The 18,745-nt window shown below is 48.8% G+C and overlaps 1 protein-coding gene across 1 annotated transcript in view; it reads left to right on the top strand.

Annotated features, from left to right (window-relative positions):
• Window positions 1-18,499, top strand: part of SDHB (succinate dehydrogenase complex iron sulfur subunit B) — a 29,309-nt gene extending 10,810 nt beyond the window's left edge. The window contains exons 3-8 of the mRNA XM_027625132.2: window positions 6,957-7,042; window positions 10,080-10,216; window positions 10,834-10,950; window positions 14,006-14,107; window positions 15,518-15,640; window positions 18,299-18,499. Of these exons, the coding sequence (XP_027480933.1) occupies window positions 6,957-7,042; window positions 10,080-10,216; window positions 10,834-10,950; window positions 14,006-14,107; window positions 15,518-15,640; window positions 18,299-18,376 (643 nt within the window). The 3' untranslated portion in view covers window positions 18,377-18,499. The remainder of the gene's footprint in view (window positions 1-6,956; window positions 7,043-10,079; window positions 10,217-10,833; window positions 10,951-14,005; window positions 14,108-15,517; window positions 15,641-18,298) is intronic.
• Window positions 18,500-18,745: the final 246 nt, after the last annotated feature.

Below are 18,745 nucleotides of genomic sequence, written 5' to 3'. Positions count from 1 at the left end.
CAGAGGGTGACAAATTTCTAGGAGTATTGGTAGAGCTGGATAGACACCATAAATGTGGCAGGAATGGTGATAGGACAAGATAGGGGTGTAGTTAAAATATTAACAAAGATTCGTACCGCTATTATTTTTTCTATTCCTGTCACATCAAAGTGCCACAACTTAGTGGCTTAAAACAACATAGAATTATTATCTCCTAGTTGTGCAGGTTAGAAGTCTGGTAAAAGTTTCATCAGACTAAAATCGAGGTGTCAGCAGGCCATGTTCCTTTCTGGAGACTAAGGGGAAATCCATTTTCTATTCCTTTGGGCTGTTGGCAGAATTCAGTTCCTTACAGTTGCAAAACCAAGGTCCCTGTTTTCTTGTTGGCTGTAAGCTGAGGGCCACTCCCAGCTTTTAGAGGCCTCTGTGCTCCGTGGCTCATAGTCCCCACCTTCAAAGGCAGCAACAGCAGCTTGAGTCCTTCATCTCTCTCTGAGCCACTCTTCTTTCATCAGCTTCCACCCTGAAGGATCTCCACAGGTAGCCAAAGGGAAGGAAGAATCTGGTGAGCTGGGCTCCAGCTTCCCACTGTGCCACCCCTGCCCTCCCCAGCATAACCAGAACTGCTCTATTTTATGATCTGTTTTATTTGTCAGTGAATAAGTATTTTATTTCTTTTGAACAAAAGCTTCCATAGTGCCAAAAAAAAGATTTGAAAACTACTACTCTCAATGCTTTCTTTGACTCTGTATTGACACATAAGTTCTATTAAGCAATATAGCTAGTTGATATATAACGTTCTTGTCAAGGAGACAATTACAAACACTCAGCAACCAAAAATCATTAGTAATATTCAAAGAAAAGGAAATTGTACAGGCCACACTTGATTTTGGTTCAGGTCATGATCTTGGGGATGTGGGATCGAGCCCCGTGTCAGGCTCCATGCTCTGCTCAGTCTGCTTGAGATTTTCTCCCTCTGCCTCTTTCCCCTGCTCGTGGGTGCCTACAATAGATTAGATAGATAGATAGATAGATAGATAGATAGATAGATAGATAGATAGATAGAAGAAAGAAAAGGAAGGAAGGAAAGAGAGAGAGAGAAAGAGAAAGGAAAGAAAGAAAGTCGGTCAGTCTTCAAAACAAAATCAGGGGCATCTGCCTGGCTCAGTTGGTAGAGCATGCAACTTTTGATCTCAGGGTTGTGACTTCAAGCCCCATGTTGGGCATGGAGCCTACTTAAATTAAAAACTATTTTAAAAATCCATGCTCTCCAGAGAGAGAATAAAATCCAGAGTTTCTACATCATGTTATTCACGAGGACCAACGTACAGTCCAGCATCACTAATCATACCAAGAAGAGTGAAACATGACCCAAACTCAAGTGGAAAGACAAATAGTAAAATAGTAAAATGAGAGACCCAAATCCAACCACATCAATAATTACACCATGTAAAGGCACTAAACACTCCAATTAAAAGGCAAAGATTGTCAAAATAGATAAAAAGCAAAACCCAGTTTCATGCTGCTTACAAGAAATGCACTTTAAATATTGTTAAAAACAAAATTCAAGTAAGTAAATTTTTTTTAAGAGTTTATTTATTTGACAGAGACACAACGAGAGAGGGAACACAAGCAGGGAGAATGGGAGAGGGAGAAACAGGCTTCCTGCTGAGCAGGGAGCCCAAGCGGGGCTCGATCCCAGGACCCTGGGATCATGACCTGACCTGAACGTGGACGCTTAATGACTGAGCCACCCAGGCGCCCCGCAACTAAGTAAATTTTAAAGATTTTACTGGCTTTATGTAACCATTCCTGAATCAGGCAGCATCTAATCTAGCAGATAGATTAGATGCTGCCAGGTGCCAAGGGGCACCCCGTGGTTCATACAGTTAAGCATCCAGCTCTTGATCTCAGCTCAGGTTTGATCTCAGGGTTGTGGTTGGAGTCTAAACAAAAAAAAAAGGTGGGGCACCTGGGCGGCTCAGTCAATTAAGCGTCTGCCTTCGGCTCGGGTCATGATCCCAGAGTCCTGGGATCGAGCCCCACATCGGGCTCCCTGCTCAGCGGGAAGCCTGCTTCTCCCTCTCTCGCTCCCCCTGCTTATGTTCCCTCTCTGTGTCTCTCTCTGTCAAATAAATAAAATCTTTAAAAAAAAAAAAAAGAAAAAGGAGCTCCACAGAGCTGCACAAAATGAAAGACTTATAGGCAGACAGGAGTGGGAAGAAAGACCAAAAAAGCATATTGGTTATGGCAAGGTCACTTTCCTTTACAGAATGGCAAAATCAATTAGGCAAATGCCTAACTAGGTGATTCCTAATTGACTGGTTTTAAATTACATTTCTGGAAGAACCAAAACTGAAGGTCAGTCTCAGTTTGACATGAGGCTTGGCATAAGTGACTCCATTTGGGGCCTGTTGTTTTGTTTTTAACAAAATAAAGACACAGGTTGAAAATAAAAGATATCCATAAAAACTGCATAAGCATAAGAAAGGTAGAGTGGCTATCGTAAAATCAGATGACTAAAAGGCAAAGAATATGCCAGAAATAAGAGGACATTTCCTAATGATAAAGGGACCATTTTATCAGGAAGACATGTCAGTCATAAATGTATATACACCTAATAACAGAGCTTCAAAGTTGGCAGAATTGAAGAATTTCAAGAATTAAGGAACAAACATCTGCAGTCCTTTCAGCAATGGGCAGAACAATTAAGGAGTAAAGACATAGATAATCTGAACATTATCAATCATCTTGCTCTAATTAACGTTTTTGAGACATCACACCAAATGGTTGCAAAACACGTTCAAGTGTGCATGCTACGTTCATTGTGCTAACTGGGCCGTAAAACAAATCAAATAAATTCCAAAAACTTGGGATCTTCTAGTGTGAATTCAAATAGCAGTAACAGTAGGACATCTGAGAGAGACACAGCCCTTAAAATATGATGTAGGAGTGCTTGGGTGGCTCAGTTGGTTGAGCATCCGACTCTTGGTTTCGCTCAGGTAATGATCTCAGGGTCCTGGGCTGGAGCCCCACATTGGACTCCGTGCTGGGCATGGAGCTTGCTTGCGATGCTCTCACTCTACCCCCCCCATTCCCCTTCTCAAAAAATTAATTAATTAATTAATTAATTAATTTTAAAGATGTAAAAACTAGAAGAAAATTCTGTGTATTCATGAAACCTCAGGAAGGGTTGTGGTCTTTTTAGATTTAACAGTGATAGTATCATAAGAGGAAAAGGTAGTTTAGTTATGTAAGTATTTAAATCTGTGTTTTAAAAAATTCCATTACCCAAGGGGCGCCTTGGTGGCTCAGTCAGTTAAGCATCTGTCTTCGGCCCAGGTCATGGTCCCAGGGTCCTGGAATCGAGTCCTGCATCGGGCTCCCTGCTCAGTGGGGAGTCTGCTTCTCCCTCTCCGTCTGCTGCTCCCCTTGCTTGTGCTCTGTCAAACAAATAAATAAAATCTTTAAAAAAAAAATTCCATTACTCAAATTAGAAGTCAAATAGCCTAAGTTGCTGATTGAGGGCTGCGAGTGGGGAAGGGGCAGGGTTAGCATCAAATATAATAGATTTGTGGTATATATTTTGGTGTTGTCCAGGGCTTTTCTGGCTCCTAAAACCCTCGTAATCCTCCTAAAATCCTTGTAATCTAAGAGATAAGAGCTACAGGGTCATCTTTTATTATAATATTTTGGTTTTGCTCCTAGTTCCTGAAATAGCTCCAGATAAATAATAAAGGTAAAATGGGTAGCCTTTTTTAAAAAATTTTTTATTGTTATGTTAATCACCATGCATTACATCGTTAGTTTTTGATGTAGTGTTCCATGATTCATTGTTTGTGCATAACACCTAGTGCTCCATGCAGAACGTGCCCTCTTTAATACCCATCGCCAGGTTAACCCATCCCCCCACCCCCCTCCCCTCTAGAACCCTCAGTTTCTCAGAGTCCATCCGTCTCTCATGGTTCGTCTCCCCCTCCGATTTCCCCCCTTCATTCTTCCCCTCCTGCTATCTTCTTTTTTTTTTCCTTAACATATATTGCATTATTTGTTTCAGAGGTACAGATCTGTGATTCAACAGTCTTGCACAATTCACAGCGCTCACCATAGCACATACCCTCCCCAGTATCTATCACCCAGCCACCCCATCTCTCCCACCCCCCACCACTCCAGCAACCCTCAGTTTGTTTCCTGAGATTAAGAATTCCTCATATCAGTGAGGTCACATGATACATGTCTTTCTCTGATTGACTTATTTCGCACAGCATAACACCCTCCAGTTCCATCCACGTCGTTGCAAATGGCAAGATTTTGTTCCTTTTGATGGCTGCATAATATTCCATTGTATATATATATGCCACATCTTCTTTATCCATTCATCTGTCGATGGACATCTTGACTCTTTCCACAGTTTGGCTATCGTGGACATGGCTGCTATAAACATCTGAGTGCACGTACCCCTTCGGGTCCCTACATCTGTATCTTTGCGGTAAATACCCAGTAGTGCAATTGCTGGATCTTACGGTAGCTCTATTTTCAACTTTTTGAGGAACCTCCATACTGTTGTCCAGAGTGGTTGCACCAGCTTGCATTCCCACCAACAGTGTAGGAGGGTTCCCCTTTCTCCGCATCCCCGCCAACATCTGTCGTTTCCTGACTTGTTAATTTTAGCCATTCTAACTGGTGTGAGGTGGTATCTCATTGAGGTTTTGATTTGTATTTCCCTGATGCCGAGCGATGTTGAGCACTTCTTCATGCGTCTGTTGGCCATTTAGATGTCTTCTTTGGAAAAATGTCTCTTCATGTCTTCTGCCCATTTCTTGATTGGATTATTCTTTGGGTGTTCAGTTTGATAAGTTCCTTAGAGATTTTAGATACTAGCCCTTTATCTGATATGTCATTTGCAAATATCTTCTCCCATTCTGTCCGTTGTCTTTTGGTTTTGTTGACTGTTTCTTTTGCTGTGCAAAAGCTTTTTATCTTGATGAAGTCCCAATAGTTCATCTTTGCCCTTGCTTCAAATGGGTAGTCTTTTGTTACTCATAAGAAGAGCCTTTCAGCCACCAGCCTTTATGTTAATGAGGTGATTTCTAGAAATCTCCTAGATAACTGGGAGAAACCCACCCTGTCTGGAAGTTTGGAACACAGAGCCCTACCCCTTGACCTGGGAGGGGAGAGAGATTAGAGGTGAATCACTTAAACCAGCAGCCAGTGTAATCAATCATGCCGAGGCCCTGAAGCCTCCTTAAAATCTGTAGAGTATGGGGTTCAGAGAGCTTAGGTGGGTGAACTCATGGAGGTGCAGGGAGAGGGCATGGCTCTGCTTCCCCTTCCCACATACCTGGCCCTGTGCATCTCTTCCATTTGGCTGTTCTACTAAATCATAGTCTAGTAAGTTAACTGTTTTTCTGAGTTCTGTGAGCCACTGTAGCAATTATCAAACCCAGGGAGGGGATCATGAGAATCTCTGATTTATAGCCAGCCATCCGGAGCACAGGTGACAGCTAGGCTTGCAGGGTCTGAGGAGGGCGGGCAGTCTGTGGGACCGAGCCCCTCCCCTGTGGGACCTGAGGCTGTCTCTGGGTCAGTGGGCAGATTGAGTTATGATGTGGGACACCTGGCTGGTGTTGCGGGATTGCTCCGTCCTGGAAACTACGCATTTGGTGACCAGGAGTATCAGAAGTGAAGTATCGGGGGTGAGGAGGTGACAGGTTCCCAGCTTTAAGAAAATTTCCTTTAAAAAACATTCCTAAGATCTCATAAATAGAGAGGCAAAGAACACGGGTGGACAGAGTCTGCAGCATTAGTCGACTAGAACAAACAGGCCATGCGGGCGTGGATTTTCATCTGTTCTCTGGTGCGCCTCCAGCACCCGGAGCAGAACCTGGCACAGAGCAGACTTTCAATAAACAGTTGATGAGTGCAGAAAAATCACTGATTTTATGACAAATATTCAGCCACTGTGATTTTCGGAGATCTCTGATTAAAACACTGACAATAGTAAAATTGTCAAGATAGCAGAGGTTTTTAAAGGTCACAGTTCCCAATATTAGCAAAGATAGGGCGGTGGGGTATTTGCACATTGCTGCTAGAAGACTGATAAGGCAGCATGTTAGCTAATCTCATCCTGGTGACATTTCATAGCATAGGTCAGGTTCTGTGCCGCACTCATGCTGCACACCTTAAATCCACACCTTGTCCATGATGTCTCAGTAAAGCCAGGAAAACAAATCTGGATCGTGCTAAAGGATGTTTGGGGAGGGGGCATATGTTTTTAAAGGCCATGCATAGAGAAGTACCAAGCGGCACGGGCAGCAGCCAGAAATAGATGTGTTGAGCACTGGGCTGTATACCAGCTGCCGTGGAAAGGGCAGGTTTTTAGTTCATCTTTGTAACAATCGTGTGCCATAAAGATCAGTTCCATTTTACAGATCAAGAAACAGGCTCAGAGAGCTTGAGCCATTCCAAAGAACTGCACTCTCTACACGATGATAATCGTGGTTAAACTAAGTGTATGTGGCGGATGCTCCCCACCTCATCTTCCCATGTGTCAGTTCACCCGCGGTAGTCCCGCGAGATGTAGCAGCTGCTCTGCACTTTGCAGGCAGGGGGCTGAGGAAGGGGTTTGCTCGAGGGTCCAAGCCAGGACTCTGACCTGCCTTCCGGACACCAGGCCTGCACTCCACCTTCCAAGCCCAGTGCTACTACCCTTCCCCCCCTGGCTGTCCCCACACGCATGGACACTCATAGCGCTTTGGAGTGGGGGACTGTCTCTCCTGCAGCTTTCCTTTTCCTAGAAATGTATACACAGTGCGACTCCACCATGCACAACATGTGTAAGAATACACAAAAATAAAAGTATGGAAAAAATTCTGAGCAGCTAATGTGTGCAGATGTCTCAGATCATATTATGATAAAGTGCAGGGAGTTGGAACTTCCCATCAATACAACTGGGGTGTTCTGTTGTTTTTGGTCAGATGTGGTCCTATGGTGTTGGATGCTTTAATCAAGATTAAGAATGAAATTGATTCTACCTTGACCTTCCGAAGATCATGCAGAGAAGGTAAGCATTTCCTTCCTTGTTAGGCTTTAGACACTTAGGCTCTGGTTCCGGGGCCCACCACAACTGAACTGGCCTTCTGCCAGTGACCTTGCTGGGCATCACACTTCCTTTCCTTGGGTAAATGCACCAAAAATTCCAAGCATAGGGGCGCCTGGGTGGCTCAGTCGTTAAGCATCTGCCTTCGGCTCAGGTCATGATCCCAGGGTCCTGGGATCAAGCCCTGCATTGGGCTCCCTGCTCAGCGGGAAGCCTGCTTCTCCCTCTCCCACTCCCCCTACTTGTGTTCGCTCTCTCGCTGTGTCTCTCACTGTCAAATAAATAAATAAAATCTTAAAAGAAAAAAAATTCCAAGCGTAGTACAGGTTCTGGTTTCTGAGTTTTCTTCCCACTTGGGAGCTTTATGTCACGTGGTTACTGCATCTGGCGATCCCCCTGAGCTGCTGCACCCTTCGGGGACTAGCTCCCGGCTGCTAGCAGCCACCTCTGCACCGCTGCTGAGCTCATTCACTGGAGGGGGGGTGGGGGGAGACAGTGGAGAGTTTCTAGTTGGTGCTTATGCACACATAACCCTTATCCAGCAGGGGGTACCATGCCCCCCTGCCCAGCTCCCAGCATTATGTGTGTACATGTGTATAGAGCAGCTGCTCAGTAGGAACGTTCTGGGTGGGAACAGAGTTTTCCACAGTTGCTGCTGGTGCCACAGGAGCTGATTTTAGGCAGTGTTCAGACCAGCATTTTTTACTGTAATAGCTGTGTGTATATGTGACATGTTAGAAAAATATAATTACTAATGACCATGTAACAGTGATAATCATCTTTTAATATAAATTTAAGTAAAAATGAGTTGATTTTAAGAAAACTCATAAATAATCCTTCAGCAATACTCGGGCGTGGCAAAAATCGCAGAGGGACACCACAAGGGCTGATGGTCCCTGACGGCCGCAGAGCCCAGTCAGTGGGCCAGGCTCTGTTCTGGGCACTTGAAGAGGGGAGACCAGCACTGTGAGTGTTTAGGCCCAGGGAGGTGAAGGGACTTCCAAAAAAACACGTAGATAGTTAGCTGGGGAGCCAGGAGTCAGCCAGAGCCGTCAGATTCCAGAACGGCACTCAGGCGGTACACTCTGCTGGCCAGGCTTGGAAGACCTGGGATAAAACCAAAACAGGGTAGTTTGGGCCACGACCAGTGTGAAACTTCTTCCTAAAATGACCTTCCATAAAAGAAAAAGTCACTATAGATACCGGCCCATCACTCTTGTCTGTGTTCTGCTGTACGTTTCAAGTATTTCAGTCTTCCTCCTAAGACATCTGCTTTGATTCAGCTTGTCGTACAGGATGGGATTTACTGTACCAAATGCTGACAGATATTATGATAGTCTGGCTGAGTCCTGCTGTTCGGGGAACGTTCTGCTGTAATTAAGTACCAGCCTTCCCCATGTAAGTCCTGGCAACACAGGAAATATAGATGCTTTTCAGTAACCTTTCCCCGTAAGACTTTTTCAGAGCCAAGAACATATGATGTGATCCATCTGGACTAAAAAGTATGAGGCAGAATGATATTAATTGCCACTCCTTTTTATTCCCTTATTGATTGTTAAGAGAATTTCCAGGAGAGCCTTTTTCAAAGATTCATTGGATTTATTTTTTAAATAGTATACCATTTCTTATAAGAGCATACTTCTCTGGTTGGATGCCAGGCACACGTAAATATATTGATAGCATTCAGTCTCTTGGGAAACTTAAGGGGTATTTGCTTAATGATGGGTCTTTGTGTTCTCTTACATACTTACTAAGATTTACAGGAGGGTGCCTGGGTGGCTCAGTCAGTTAAGCATCTGCCTTCGGCTCAGGTCATGATCTCAGGGTCCTGGGATTGAGTCCCACATCAGGCCCCCTGCTCAGTGGGGCATCTGCTTCTCCCTCTCATTCTCTGTGTTCTCCCTCTCTCTCTCTCTCAAATAAATAAAATCTTAAAAAAAAAAAAAAAAGGATTTACAGGAGAAGAAGAGGGCGTGGTCTTACTAAAGTGATAACCCAATACAGGTTTCACAAGTAATCACATTTCTCTGGCCTGATGACCTTCAAAAAAACAGCTTCAGAGAAGTGGGTTCAGATTGCATAGTCCTCTTTAAACTCTGAAATACCTAGGAAATTTCCATACACAGCAAATGAGTCCAGGCAAAGAAACGTGTCATTTTCAGGGTCCTTGGTCAGCACCTTGTTTTTGCTTGGTTTGCTTTGCTTTCACATGAGTTCATTCTTCTCCCTGGAAAGGCAATGCTCAGGCAGTTAATGTGGGTTTTGTGTCCCAGGGGCAACCACTGTGCTGCTAGTTGTAGTGAAGACAACAGAGTTAAGAGTTCTATGTGGATAATCCATGTCCAGGCCTCAGCTGGAAGATGACCAGCACAGTGTTGATTTGCTTTTGGGCTCTGTCTGTCACAGTTTGATTTCAAATAACGGGCTTTTTAAAAAAGGGTTGGGGATGGGGCGCCTGGGTGGCTCAGTCGTTAAGTGACTGCCTTCGGCTCAGGTCATGATCTCAAGGTCCTGGGATCGAGCCCCACATCGGGCTCCCTGCTCCGCGGGAAGCCTGCTTCTCCCTCTCCCACTCCCCTCTGCTTGTGTTCCCTCTCTCGCTATGTCTCTGTCAGATAAATAAATAAAATCTTTTTTGAAAAGGGTTGGGGGTTGGTATGCTAATTTACTTCTGAAAATGCATGAAGCATGGCGCTAGGACCCGTGTGGGAACTCCATGATGCCCACAGTGCCCTAGGCCCCTTCTGTCTCCAGCACCGGCTGTAGCATGTAGATTCCAACCCCTGTTGCCTCACGGTCACAAAATGGCATTTGGAACTACAGTCATTAGATCTAGGCAGGAAGACGGAGGAGAAGGAAAACCGCAACGGGGCACCTCTGCCACAGGTGTATTCCATGTCGGTGCTGCTCCTGATGGTAGGGGAATGACATTCTAGAAAAAGAGTTTGAAGCTGGACTGCCAGAACCTGGGTGAGGAAGTGTTAAATATGTTCTCTCTCAGGCATCTGTGGCTCTTGTGCCATGAACATCAACGGAGGCAACACTCTGGCCTGCACCCGAAGGATCGACACCAACCTCACCAAAGTCTCAAAAATCTACCCTCTTCCGCATATGTATGTGATAAAGGATCTTGTTCCCGTGAGTTTCTGCCTCCCTACCCTCTCCCATCCCCTTCTCTCTGCCACTCTCCCCACCCCCTTTTTTTATCTTCCAGGGAGAAGGGAAGAGGTGCGTGTGTGAGGGAGATATATGTTATTCTCTAGGGCAGGCTTTTTTCCTGGGTTTAATTAAGGAATTTGGTCAAGATAAACATGCCTAGAAGATTCTCCAGCCGCTCATTGGGGAGGATTGTTTGGGAATAACAGGGCATCGGATTTTAGAGTTGGAACAGCCCCAGAATCAAGAATTTGGCCATAACTACAAAGAATTCATGTGGAAAAGACCGGTGGGGAAGGCAACAGTTGTAACATATTGTACTTTAATCTCTGCCTCCCCGTGTCTTAGCACCTTCACTGACGTGGCTGCGGGATTGGAGGGTTACCCAAGTGGGTGAAGGAGAGATTTCCCAGCCGCGATTAACACTCTGACCGTTTCTCTTTCTGTCATCCTTGCTGGATCAACGCTGAGGGAAGAGAGTCAGACTTCTGCTGGTGTGGGATGGGGAAGTGGGCAGTGTCCAAGAAATGGGGTGAATAAGAAGGCTAGGGAGCGATGGTGGAATCTGATCCTTCTTTTCTTCTTCCTCTTAACCTCAGGACTTGAGCAACTTCTACGCTCAGTACAAATCCATTGAACCTTATCTGAAGAAGAAGGATGAATCCCAGGAGGGCAAGCAGCAGTATCTGCAGTCCATAGAAGATCGTGAGAAACTGGTCATTAGTCCCCATTTATTGTCTTGCTTTGAGGAATTGTGTTGCAAAGATGCTTGCCGGGAAGCGCGGCGTGAGGGGATGGGGCGGGGGTAGCAGCATCAGACGCTGCAGACCATTATGGAGCATATTCGGGAAAGGAACTGCAAGAGCATCTGTCCCAGGGCTGGGCACCCATCCTCTCAGGGCCAGGGGGTAGTGTGATCCCACAAGGGGCCCACAGTGCACCAAGGATCCAGAGCACATCTGCCCTGCCTGGAAGGGCAGATGATTACCATGTTGCAGAATGTTTCAGAGGAAACCGGTATGCAGATGATGGAGTCTTGCTAAGGTGACAGCTCTGTCAAAGCTGCTCTTTAACGGTGTGGGCACATCAGACACATTCCGGCCCCTGGCAGTCATGCTCCCCCCCTGTATTACAGGTGGCAGCCAAAAGGGGACTGGAACCTTGCTGTTCTTTCCTAACACCGAGTGTCTGGGGACTGCTGGGGGGGGGGGGGGGGCGGTGATGGCCCTGTCACTCTCTTGGCGTTCCAGTGTCCAGGCTGTGACATCTTACAGTGAAGGGGTCATTTTCAAGTTTTCAGTCTCCTTCTCTGGCACTCTTCCCCCTGAGAAGCCTCTGATTTACACCTGCACTCCCTGCATATTCAGTGTCCTTGTGGAGAGGGACGGTGGGAAAGGAACCCAGCAGCTGGGTCCTGACAGCATGTCTGCACGGGACCAAGGACGTGTGCTGTGTCACAGTCGGCACGTCACGCGGTCCTCCGATTCGGCACTTGCCCAAAGAGCATCCCTGACCAGCGCCTCTCGAGCAGGCTGAGCACACGTCCAGGACGGCGGCCGAGTCTTACTCCTTTCTGAATCCCGAGGCCCTGGTGCTGGTTATTAATCAAAATGTATTAGGCACGTGGCTGAGTAAATGCACTGTACCTTTTAGAAGTCTTGGAGAACGTTGAGGCCCTCTCCTCTTCTGTAGAACTTTAAGGAGAGTCCTCATGTGAATACACAGCGCTCTTCGCGGAGTGATGTAATTCAGTGCAGACAGCTCTCTCTCGGGTCAGGAGTTCTTGTTCTCTGGACAAGGCTCTGCCCCGCATTCCTGACTGGGGTGGTGGGGGGAGGGGGTCCTGATTGGACCTGGTTTCCGGTCTCTCTGGCCATCTCACCCTCCTGCATTCCTCCCTTAGGCAAGCCCCCAGCTAGGAACTACCTCCTTGATGCACTAGTAGGAGGGCATGAAGGGCCCCCCTGACTGTGTTTTCTAGATAACCAAGTTTACACATTTAAATAAAATACCAAAAATTTGTTAAGCATTTTTCACTTCCTTAAATTAATACTCTGAGGGGCACCTGGGTGGCTCAGATGGTTAAGCGTCTGCATTTGGCTCAGGTCATGATCACAGGGTCCTGAGATCGAGTCCCACATCAGGCTCCCTGCTCAATGGGGAGCCTGCTTCTGCCTCTCTCTCTCTCTCTCTGACTCTCATGAATAAATAAAACATTTAAAAAAATACACTGAACATAACTTTTTCTCACGGTTTTAAAAGGCATGCTCACTGTGGGTAATTGGAAAATACAGATAACTATTTTTAAATATAAATAATCTGTAATATTCCAGCACCCAAGGATAATGTCCATTGACAGCTACTTTTGTTTTTTCTTTTATGTGCTGCATTACATTTTTTGTAGCTGGGATCAAAATGTAAATATGCTTTTGTATCCCGCCTTCACTTACGTTATTGTGCGCATTTTCCCATGTTTGTTTTTTTTTTTTTTAAGATTTTATTTATTTGACAGAGACACAGTGAGAGATGGAACACAAGCAGGGGGAGTGGGAGAGGGAGAAGCAGGCTTCCCGCCGAGCAGGGAGCCCGAGGCAGGTCTCGATCCCAGGACCCTGGGATCATGACCTGAGCTGAAGGCAGACGCTTAACAACTGAGTCACCCAGGCGCCCCATTTTCCCATGTTCTTAAGAATTTTTCATAAGAAAAAAAGAATTCTTCATAAGTATTTGCTTAGACGTTGCTTTCAGCTACCTGAGTTGAATGCACTGTGTATTATTTAACCATTCCACCTACTGTTGGACAAATGAAATTATTTCCAGTTGCTCAGTGTTACAAATAAGGCTGGTTAAACATCTTTATGTTTAAAGTTCTAGCCAAAAATTTGAGTTCCTTTTCTTGTTAATAGGTTTTTCTATAAGTGGATCAAAGAATATGACCATCACCCTATGCTTTCTAGACCCATGAGGCAGTTTGCACTCCCATCTGCTCTCTGAACTGAACATAGATTTTCTTGAAGACTCACTGTTAGAATCATGACTGTCAATTCTGTGTCATCTGTTACAGTCAGCTGTCAGTGTGCCCTTCTGTCTTGCTGCTTTTAACCGTTTCTGTTTTTCGCAAAATCAGAAAGTCCAGTTTGTTAGAACTGGGGGGACAGATTGAGTCAGCAGGGCAGGGTTCAAGTGCAGGCGGGCATTCCAGAGTCGGACTGCCTGGGGTCCCATCCCAGCCGTGGCTACTTGCAGCTGTGTGACCCTGGACCAATGACCTGACCTCTCTGCGACGCTAGTAGTCCTCATGCCATAGGATTGTTGTAATGATCAAATGAGGGAAAGTGAGTACGGCATGGGGCTTATTTAGGATGATGTCCCCGTTGCCAGCCCGGGCAGAGGCTGGGGTAGACTCCTGGATGCCCCAGCATGCAGGTCCTTCCTCATTTCTCCTAGAGTGCATTCTAGGCAGTAAGGTGTTTGGGGTGGGTTGGTTGGTTTTTTGTAGGGTTTTTTGTTTTTGTTTTTGTTTTTTAGATAACTGAGAGGTTATTGTCTATTAGAGGAGAAGTGCTTGGACTTAAGAACTCTGGATTCTAACCCAGCAAACACATACATTTCGATTCCAAGACCTTTTTTATGAATCTGATAAATCTCTGCAAGCCGCCCCTAAGACTTTGCCAAGAAAACTCACATGCAAGTAGGCGCTTTGTTCGTGCACTGAGCCCAGACAACATGCTCAGTCAGCTGGAGATGTGACCGTCCTTCCCCTCCGCACAGGACGGGCTGTACGAGTGCATCCTCTGTGCGTGCTGCAGCACCAGCTGCCCTAGCTACTGGTGGAATGGAGACAAGTACCTGGGGCCTGCGGTTCTTATGCAGGTAAGGTGCTCCCTCACTGCCCGAAAAGCTTCAAACTGAGGCATCCAGGGGCACCTGGCTGGCGCAGTCCACTGAGTGGCTGACACTTGGTTTCGGCTCAGGTGGTCTCAGGGTCCCGAGAGCCAGCCCTGTGTCGGGTTCCACGCTCAGTGTGGAGCCTGCTTCTCTCCCCCTCCCTCTGCCCCTCCCCACCTCCCTCAAATAAATAAATATATACATCTTGTTTAAAAAAAAATGAAGTCCGAGAGGACAGTATATTGTTGGAAACCAGATGTTCCAAAGGGCATCCATTACAAACAGGGCAGTTGGCTGCATTGTGCTCACTTGGCTTTCAGTAAATCTTCATCTGCAAAATATCTCATTTCTGTGTGGTGAGGGCCACCCCTCGCGTGCTTTTTGGCAAAATAGGCCTTGCAGGTGTTTAAAACATATCCCAGGTGCAGCTGGCTCTTGCCTACCCACTTGCCCACTCTCCCCAGACCGCAACTGTCGGGTGGCCGCCCAGCTCCCTCGCACGGGGATTTCTGACCTGCAAGCAGGGGAGAGAAATTTCGTCAAGGGGCAGCTTCCCAGCTCTAAGGCTGGAACTGGTTTCCAGGCTAATGAAAGCCTGGAGTCCTGGGTTTAAGGGTTACTTGGCAAGAAGACAGCACTGCCTTTCAGAGCCCGTCACCGTATGTGTATAGTTCACTGCAGAGAAACTGCCTTTGTTCCCAGAAAGCTGTACTTTTTAAATCTGTGGTCAGTGCTTTTCACAGATTCCCAATTTCAAAAAACAAGTTCTCATTTCTCATCATCCCACAAAAAGGGAAGCTACGTGCTGTGTGAGCGCTTAGCAGTATTGATTTCCATCCACACGCAAGATCGAATGACGAGGCGCATTCACAGTTGGCCTCTGCCCCCACGCTGACTTGGTGGGGCACGGAGCCCCCTCCGCTTCACTGCGAGCAGCTGGTGCTCAGGCGGTCAGCTGCCTTCAGCCGGCTTGCACCAGGCTCCAGGGCAGGCTGACCAAGAGTCCATCCGTGGAACATACTATGTCCGGACATATCTCCTAAGTCATCAGTCTGCTGGGAGACCGTGGGTTGGTGCTCTGAGGACAGAGTCATGTGATATGGTCCCTGCCTTCCCTCACTCATAAACTGGGCAGGAAGCCACCGAGCACCTTGAGATAACGAAACGATACCTAATTACGTGTAATGAAGCACCAGGGTACCAGGTGCGGTGCGCTCCAGGGCGGGGGTGGTGGGGCGTTAGTTGAGAGGAGTTCTAGAGGAGGGCCCTCTCCTTGAAAGGTGGCAAGAACTACAGAGCAGAGACAGGCCTCTAAGCTGAGGGACTCCCTTTCTGCTGCTCCCCCGGGGCTTTGTTATGTTGCCAGCACGGCTCATCAGCCCCCCGGCTCCCCAGGCCTACCGCTGGATGATCGACTCGAGAGACGACTTCACAGAGGAGCGCCTGGCCAAGCTGCAGGACCCCTTCTCCCTCTATCGCTGCCACACCATCATGAACTGCACCAGGACCTGCCCCAAGGTATGTGCCCCCCCCCCCACCCTGCCTCCTGGGCTCCTGGGGAGCGACCAGAGACCGCTGTCCCTTCCGGGCAAGCTTGCCGGCTAGCTGGCCCCTGGCTGCAAGGACCAGACTGGCTCAGCCCCTCCCCCTCGGGGGAAAGGTTTACTTGCAGGGCGCACACGGGCCTGAGGGAGTCGGGGATGCCCCGGGAATCCACGAACAGGAACCTCTGCTCTACCTGACTCGGCAGGAGCTGCAGGAGGAAAGGCAGCAGAAGGCGGGTAGCTGTGGGGACTGGATTCCCGCTCTGTGTCACAGGGTCTCCGGCTTGCAACGTTGCTGCCAACGTGCTATGCTCTCGCAGCCAGCCCCTTCTTTCTCCACGGCTTCCATCCATCTCAGGGCTCCTGCTCACCTTGCTTTCACTCCCGCTTCCTGCTCATCCTCCCGCTTCCTGCGCTCGCCCTGACCTTCGGCTCCTGCCACCTGCCTGTCTTCTGTCAGCCTGTCCGTGGCAGCCCGCGTCCCAGGAGGATGGCCCGCTGTGGACTGGCTGCCCGCTGGTCAAGTGCCAGCCCTGGTCCAGTCAGCGGGCAGGGAGCAGCCAGGGCCTTCCAGCGGAGACTGTGCAGAGCAGGGTCCCTGAAAGAGGCAGCGAGGAAGCAGGCAGCAAGATGGAAAACTCTAGGGTAACCAGTTGGCAGTTTTTAAAAAGGGGTGGGGGGAGATAGCACAGCTGAAACAGGAAATCGAGACTGGGTCATTCCCTACTTTTTTGCTGACACTGTTTCCAGGGACGCCCGTCGCTACCACGGTACTTCTCATGGTCTGGCAGCAGTGGGGCCTGGCGGGGGCCCCCAGGCGAGGGAGAGCAGAGGTTCCAGCCTGCCCCCAGGCTCTGCCCCCCGGGACCTCTAACTTGTGGGGCAGGTTAAGCCACTGATGTGCTGAGAACAGCTCCTGGCACACAGTGAGCGCTCAGTAAATGGGCCCACAGACCGGGGTCTGGCCTAGGAGGCTGTCAGAGACGGCAGTTCCAAGGGTAGGCCGGCCCGCCATGTTTCTCCGAAAGCGCTGCCTGGGCTTCTGAGGTGCGTTCCCCGGGCAGGCGCCTTTGCAGGAGACAGGAATGGAGGCGCTCAGTGACCTGTGGGACGAGACGAGGCCCAGACTGTGAGCTGGCAGGGTCCCTTTCACAGCCGGGGAAGCTGAGCCCTGGGCAGGAGTTGGGGGAGGGGGGCAGCCAGCGACTTGCAGAAGTCGCTGTGGGGACAAGGCAGGGCTGGGAAAGCAGGCCCCCCGCCTCCCAGAGCGGTCTCTTCCTGCTGCCTCAGATGAGGTGCACGCCACTAAGTCCTGCGTAAACGGGGCCGGGCAGGGGCACCGCGGAGGCCCTTCCAGAGGTTTCCCACTGCCCACAAATGCACACGGGTCCTGTTCCGGTGCACGCTGCCTTTTCCCCTTAATTTACTTTGGAGACCCATATCAGTCTTTGAAGAGTGTCCTGTCTCCCTTTCTTTCTCTCTGAAAATCTCTTGTTTCTTTCTTTCTTTCCACACTTTTTCCTCCACTATGGAAGTGCTTTTTTTGGCAGTAGAGTTGAATGGACAAAAGTTTCTTGGTTGAGTGGGACAAGGCAGTCACAAGTATAGACAGTACCTGGAGTGAGGGAAAGTAGATGGCTTGAGAGAAGTCCACGTCATCTGGAGCATCCAGGTCACGGTGTTCCATAGCAGCCCGTGGGTGTCCGCGAAAGGCATCTTAGTTCCCTGGGCCAGCTCCATAGCCCAACATGGGGGGCCGGGGCCAACCAGAGAGCATCAGGCCCTGGAGAGTCGGTGTGGGCAGGGGGGTCCCGGGGCCGGGCCTGGGGGGGAGTACTTGGGCAGGGCCAGGTGGCAGAGCCGGGCACTTGGCACCAGGGAGAAAGTTGTTATAAATGCCACCTTCCTCCTTTATTTCCTCAGTCTGCATGCTTGTTGACGGTGCATACGCAAACAAACTCAGGGCCCTTGATTTCTTGCCACTGAGGGGGCATGGCCACGTATCCTTGGCCGGTTCCTGGGTGTTAGAAGTGACAGACGTCGCTTCCTGCTCAGCGTCTTCACGACCCATCTTCTGGGCCTCTTTCCACACACTTCAGTGTCAGGGTTAGAGTTGTCCTGCTAAAACGGGGGGACTCTCTTCTAACCTTGGAGGAGTCCTTGTCTCGTTTTGCCACATCTTCACGTGTCTCCCTCCCACGCGGGGCCTAGTCATGGCGCCTCCTGCAGAAGCGGCGTGGCCGGCCAGTCAGACTGCTGATGGCGCTTAGGCTCGCTCCCCGTCACCCGTGAGGGCTCACGTGTGCCCGTGGGAACGTGTAAGGGCTCGGGGGCCGCTAACTGGTTGGGACACTGGCCGTGGCCGTGGAAAAGCTGCCCCCTCCCAGATGTGTGTGCGTTTTCAGCACACAGCCCTCGGGGGGTCAGCCCTGGGCTGGGCTCTCGCCAGCCGCAGGTGGATGTGCAGGTGGAAACGGGAGAGCCCTGAGCCTGAGCCCCTGGCTTTGGAAGGACGTGGTTTGCCTCCACCTTGCTTTGACCCTGTTCCCGCTGGGGGAGTTTGCCCAAGGCCCTGGGTTCTTCATTCGGTCTCGCTTACCCCGTGATATCGATTCTTTTCTCTTCTCTCAAGGGGCTGAATCCAGGCAAAGCTATTGCTGAAATCAAGAAAATGATGGCCACCTATAAGGGGAAGAAAGCATCAGTGTAACTGTTCCCACGCCAAGCATGACAGCCAGCTCGGCTGGACACACCTTATATCTAATTCGAGTCCCTTCAGAGGTCTTGATTTTCCATGAATACAACATGTATAATAAAAATTTTAAGAAATAAATGTTATTCTACTTTATTAACAAAAAAGTAAGCCTGTTGCTCTTACTGGCTGAAGAGGAATGCACAGGTGCCAGAAGGAAGTGTCCTTGTCCTTGGAGAGGGGCGGGGGCTCCTGCACTGAGCCCAAGGCGGGGCTGGACAGGCATGGCCTCGGGGGCCTGTTCCCTTCGCCCCTCCCCGGCTAGACGCCCTTGGGCAGGCTCCTTCCCCTCTTAGCCTCTCCGTTTGCCGGTCTGTACGGGGAGGG

The sequence above is a fragment of the Zalophus californianus genome, chromosome 4 (assembly GCF_009762305.2).
Source record: "Zalophus californianus isolate mZalCal1 chromosome 4, mZalCal1.pri.v2, whole genome shotgun sequence".
Taxonomy (NCBI): Eukaryota; Metazoa; Chordata; class Mammalia; order Carnivora; family Otariidae; genus Zalophus; species Zalophus californianus.
The sequence above is the reverse complement of the archived record's forward strand: the minus strand, read 5'-3'. Positions and strand labels throughout refer to the sequence as shown.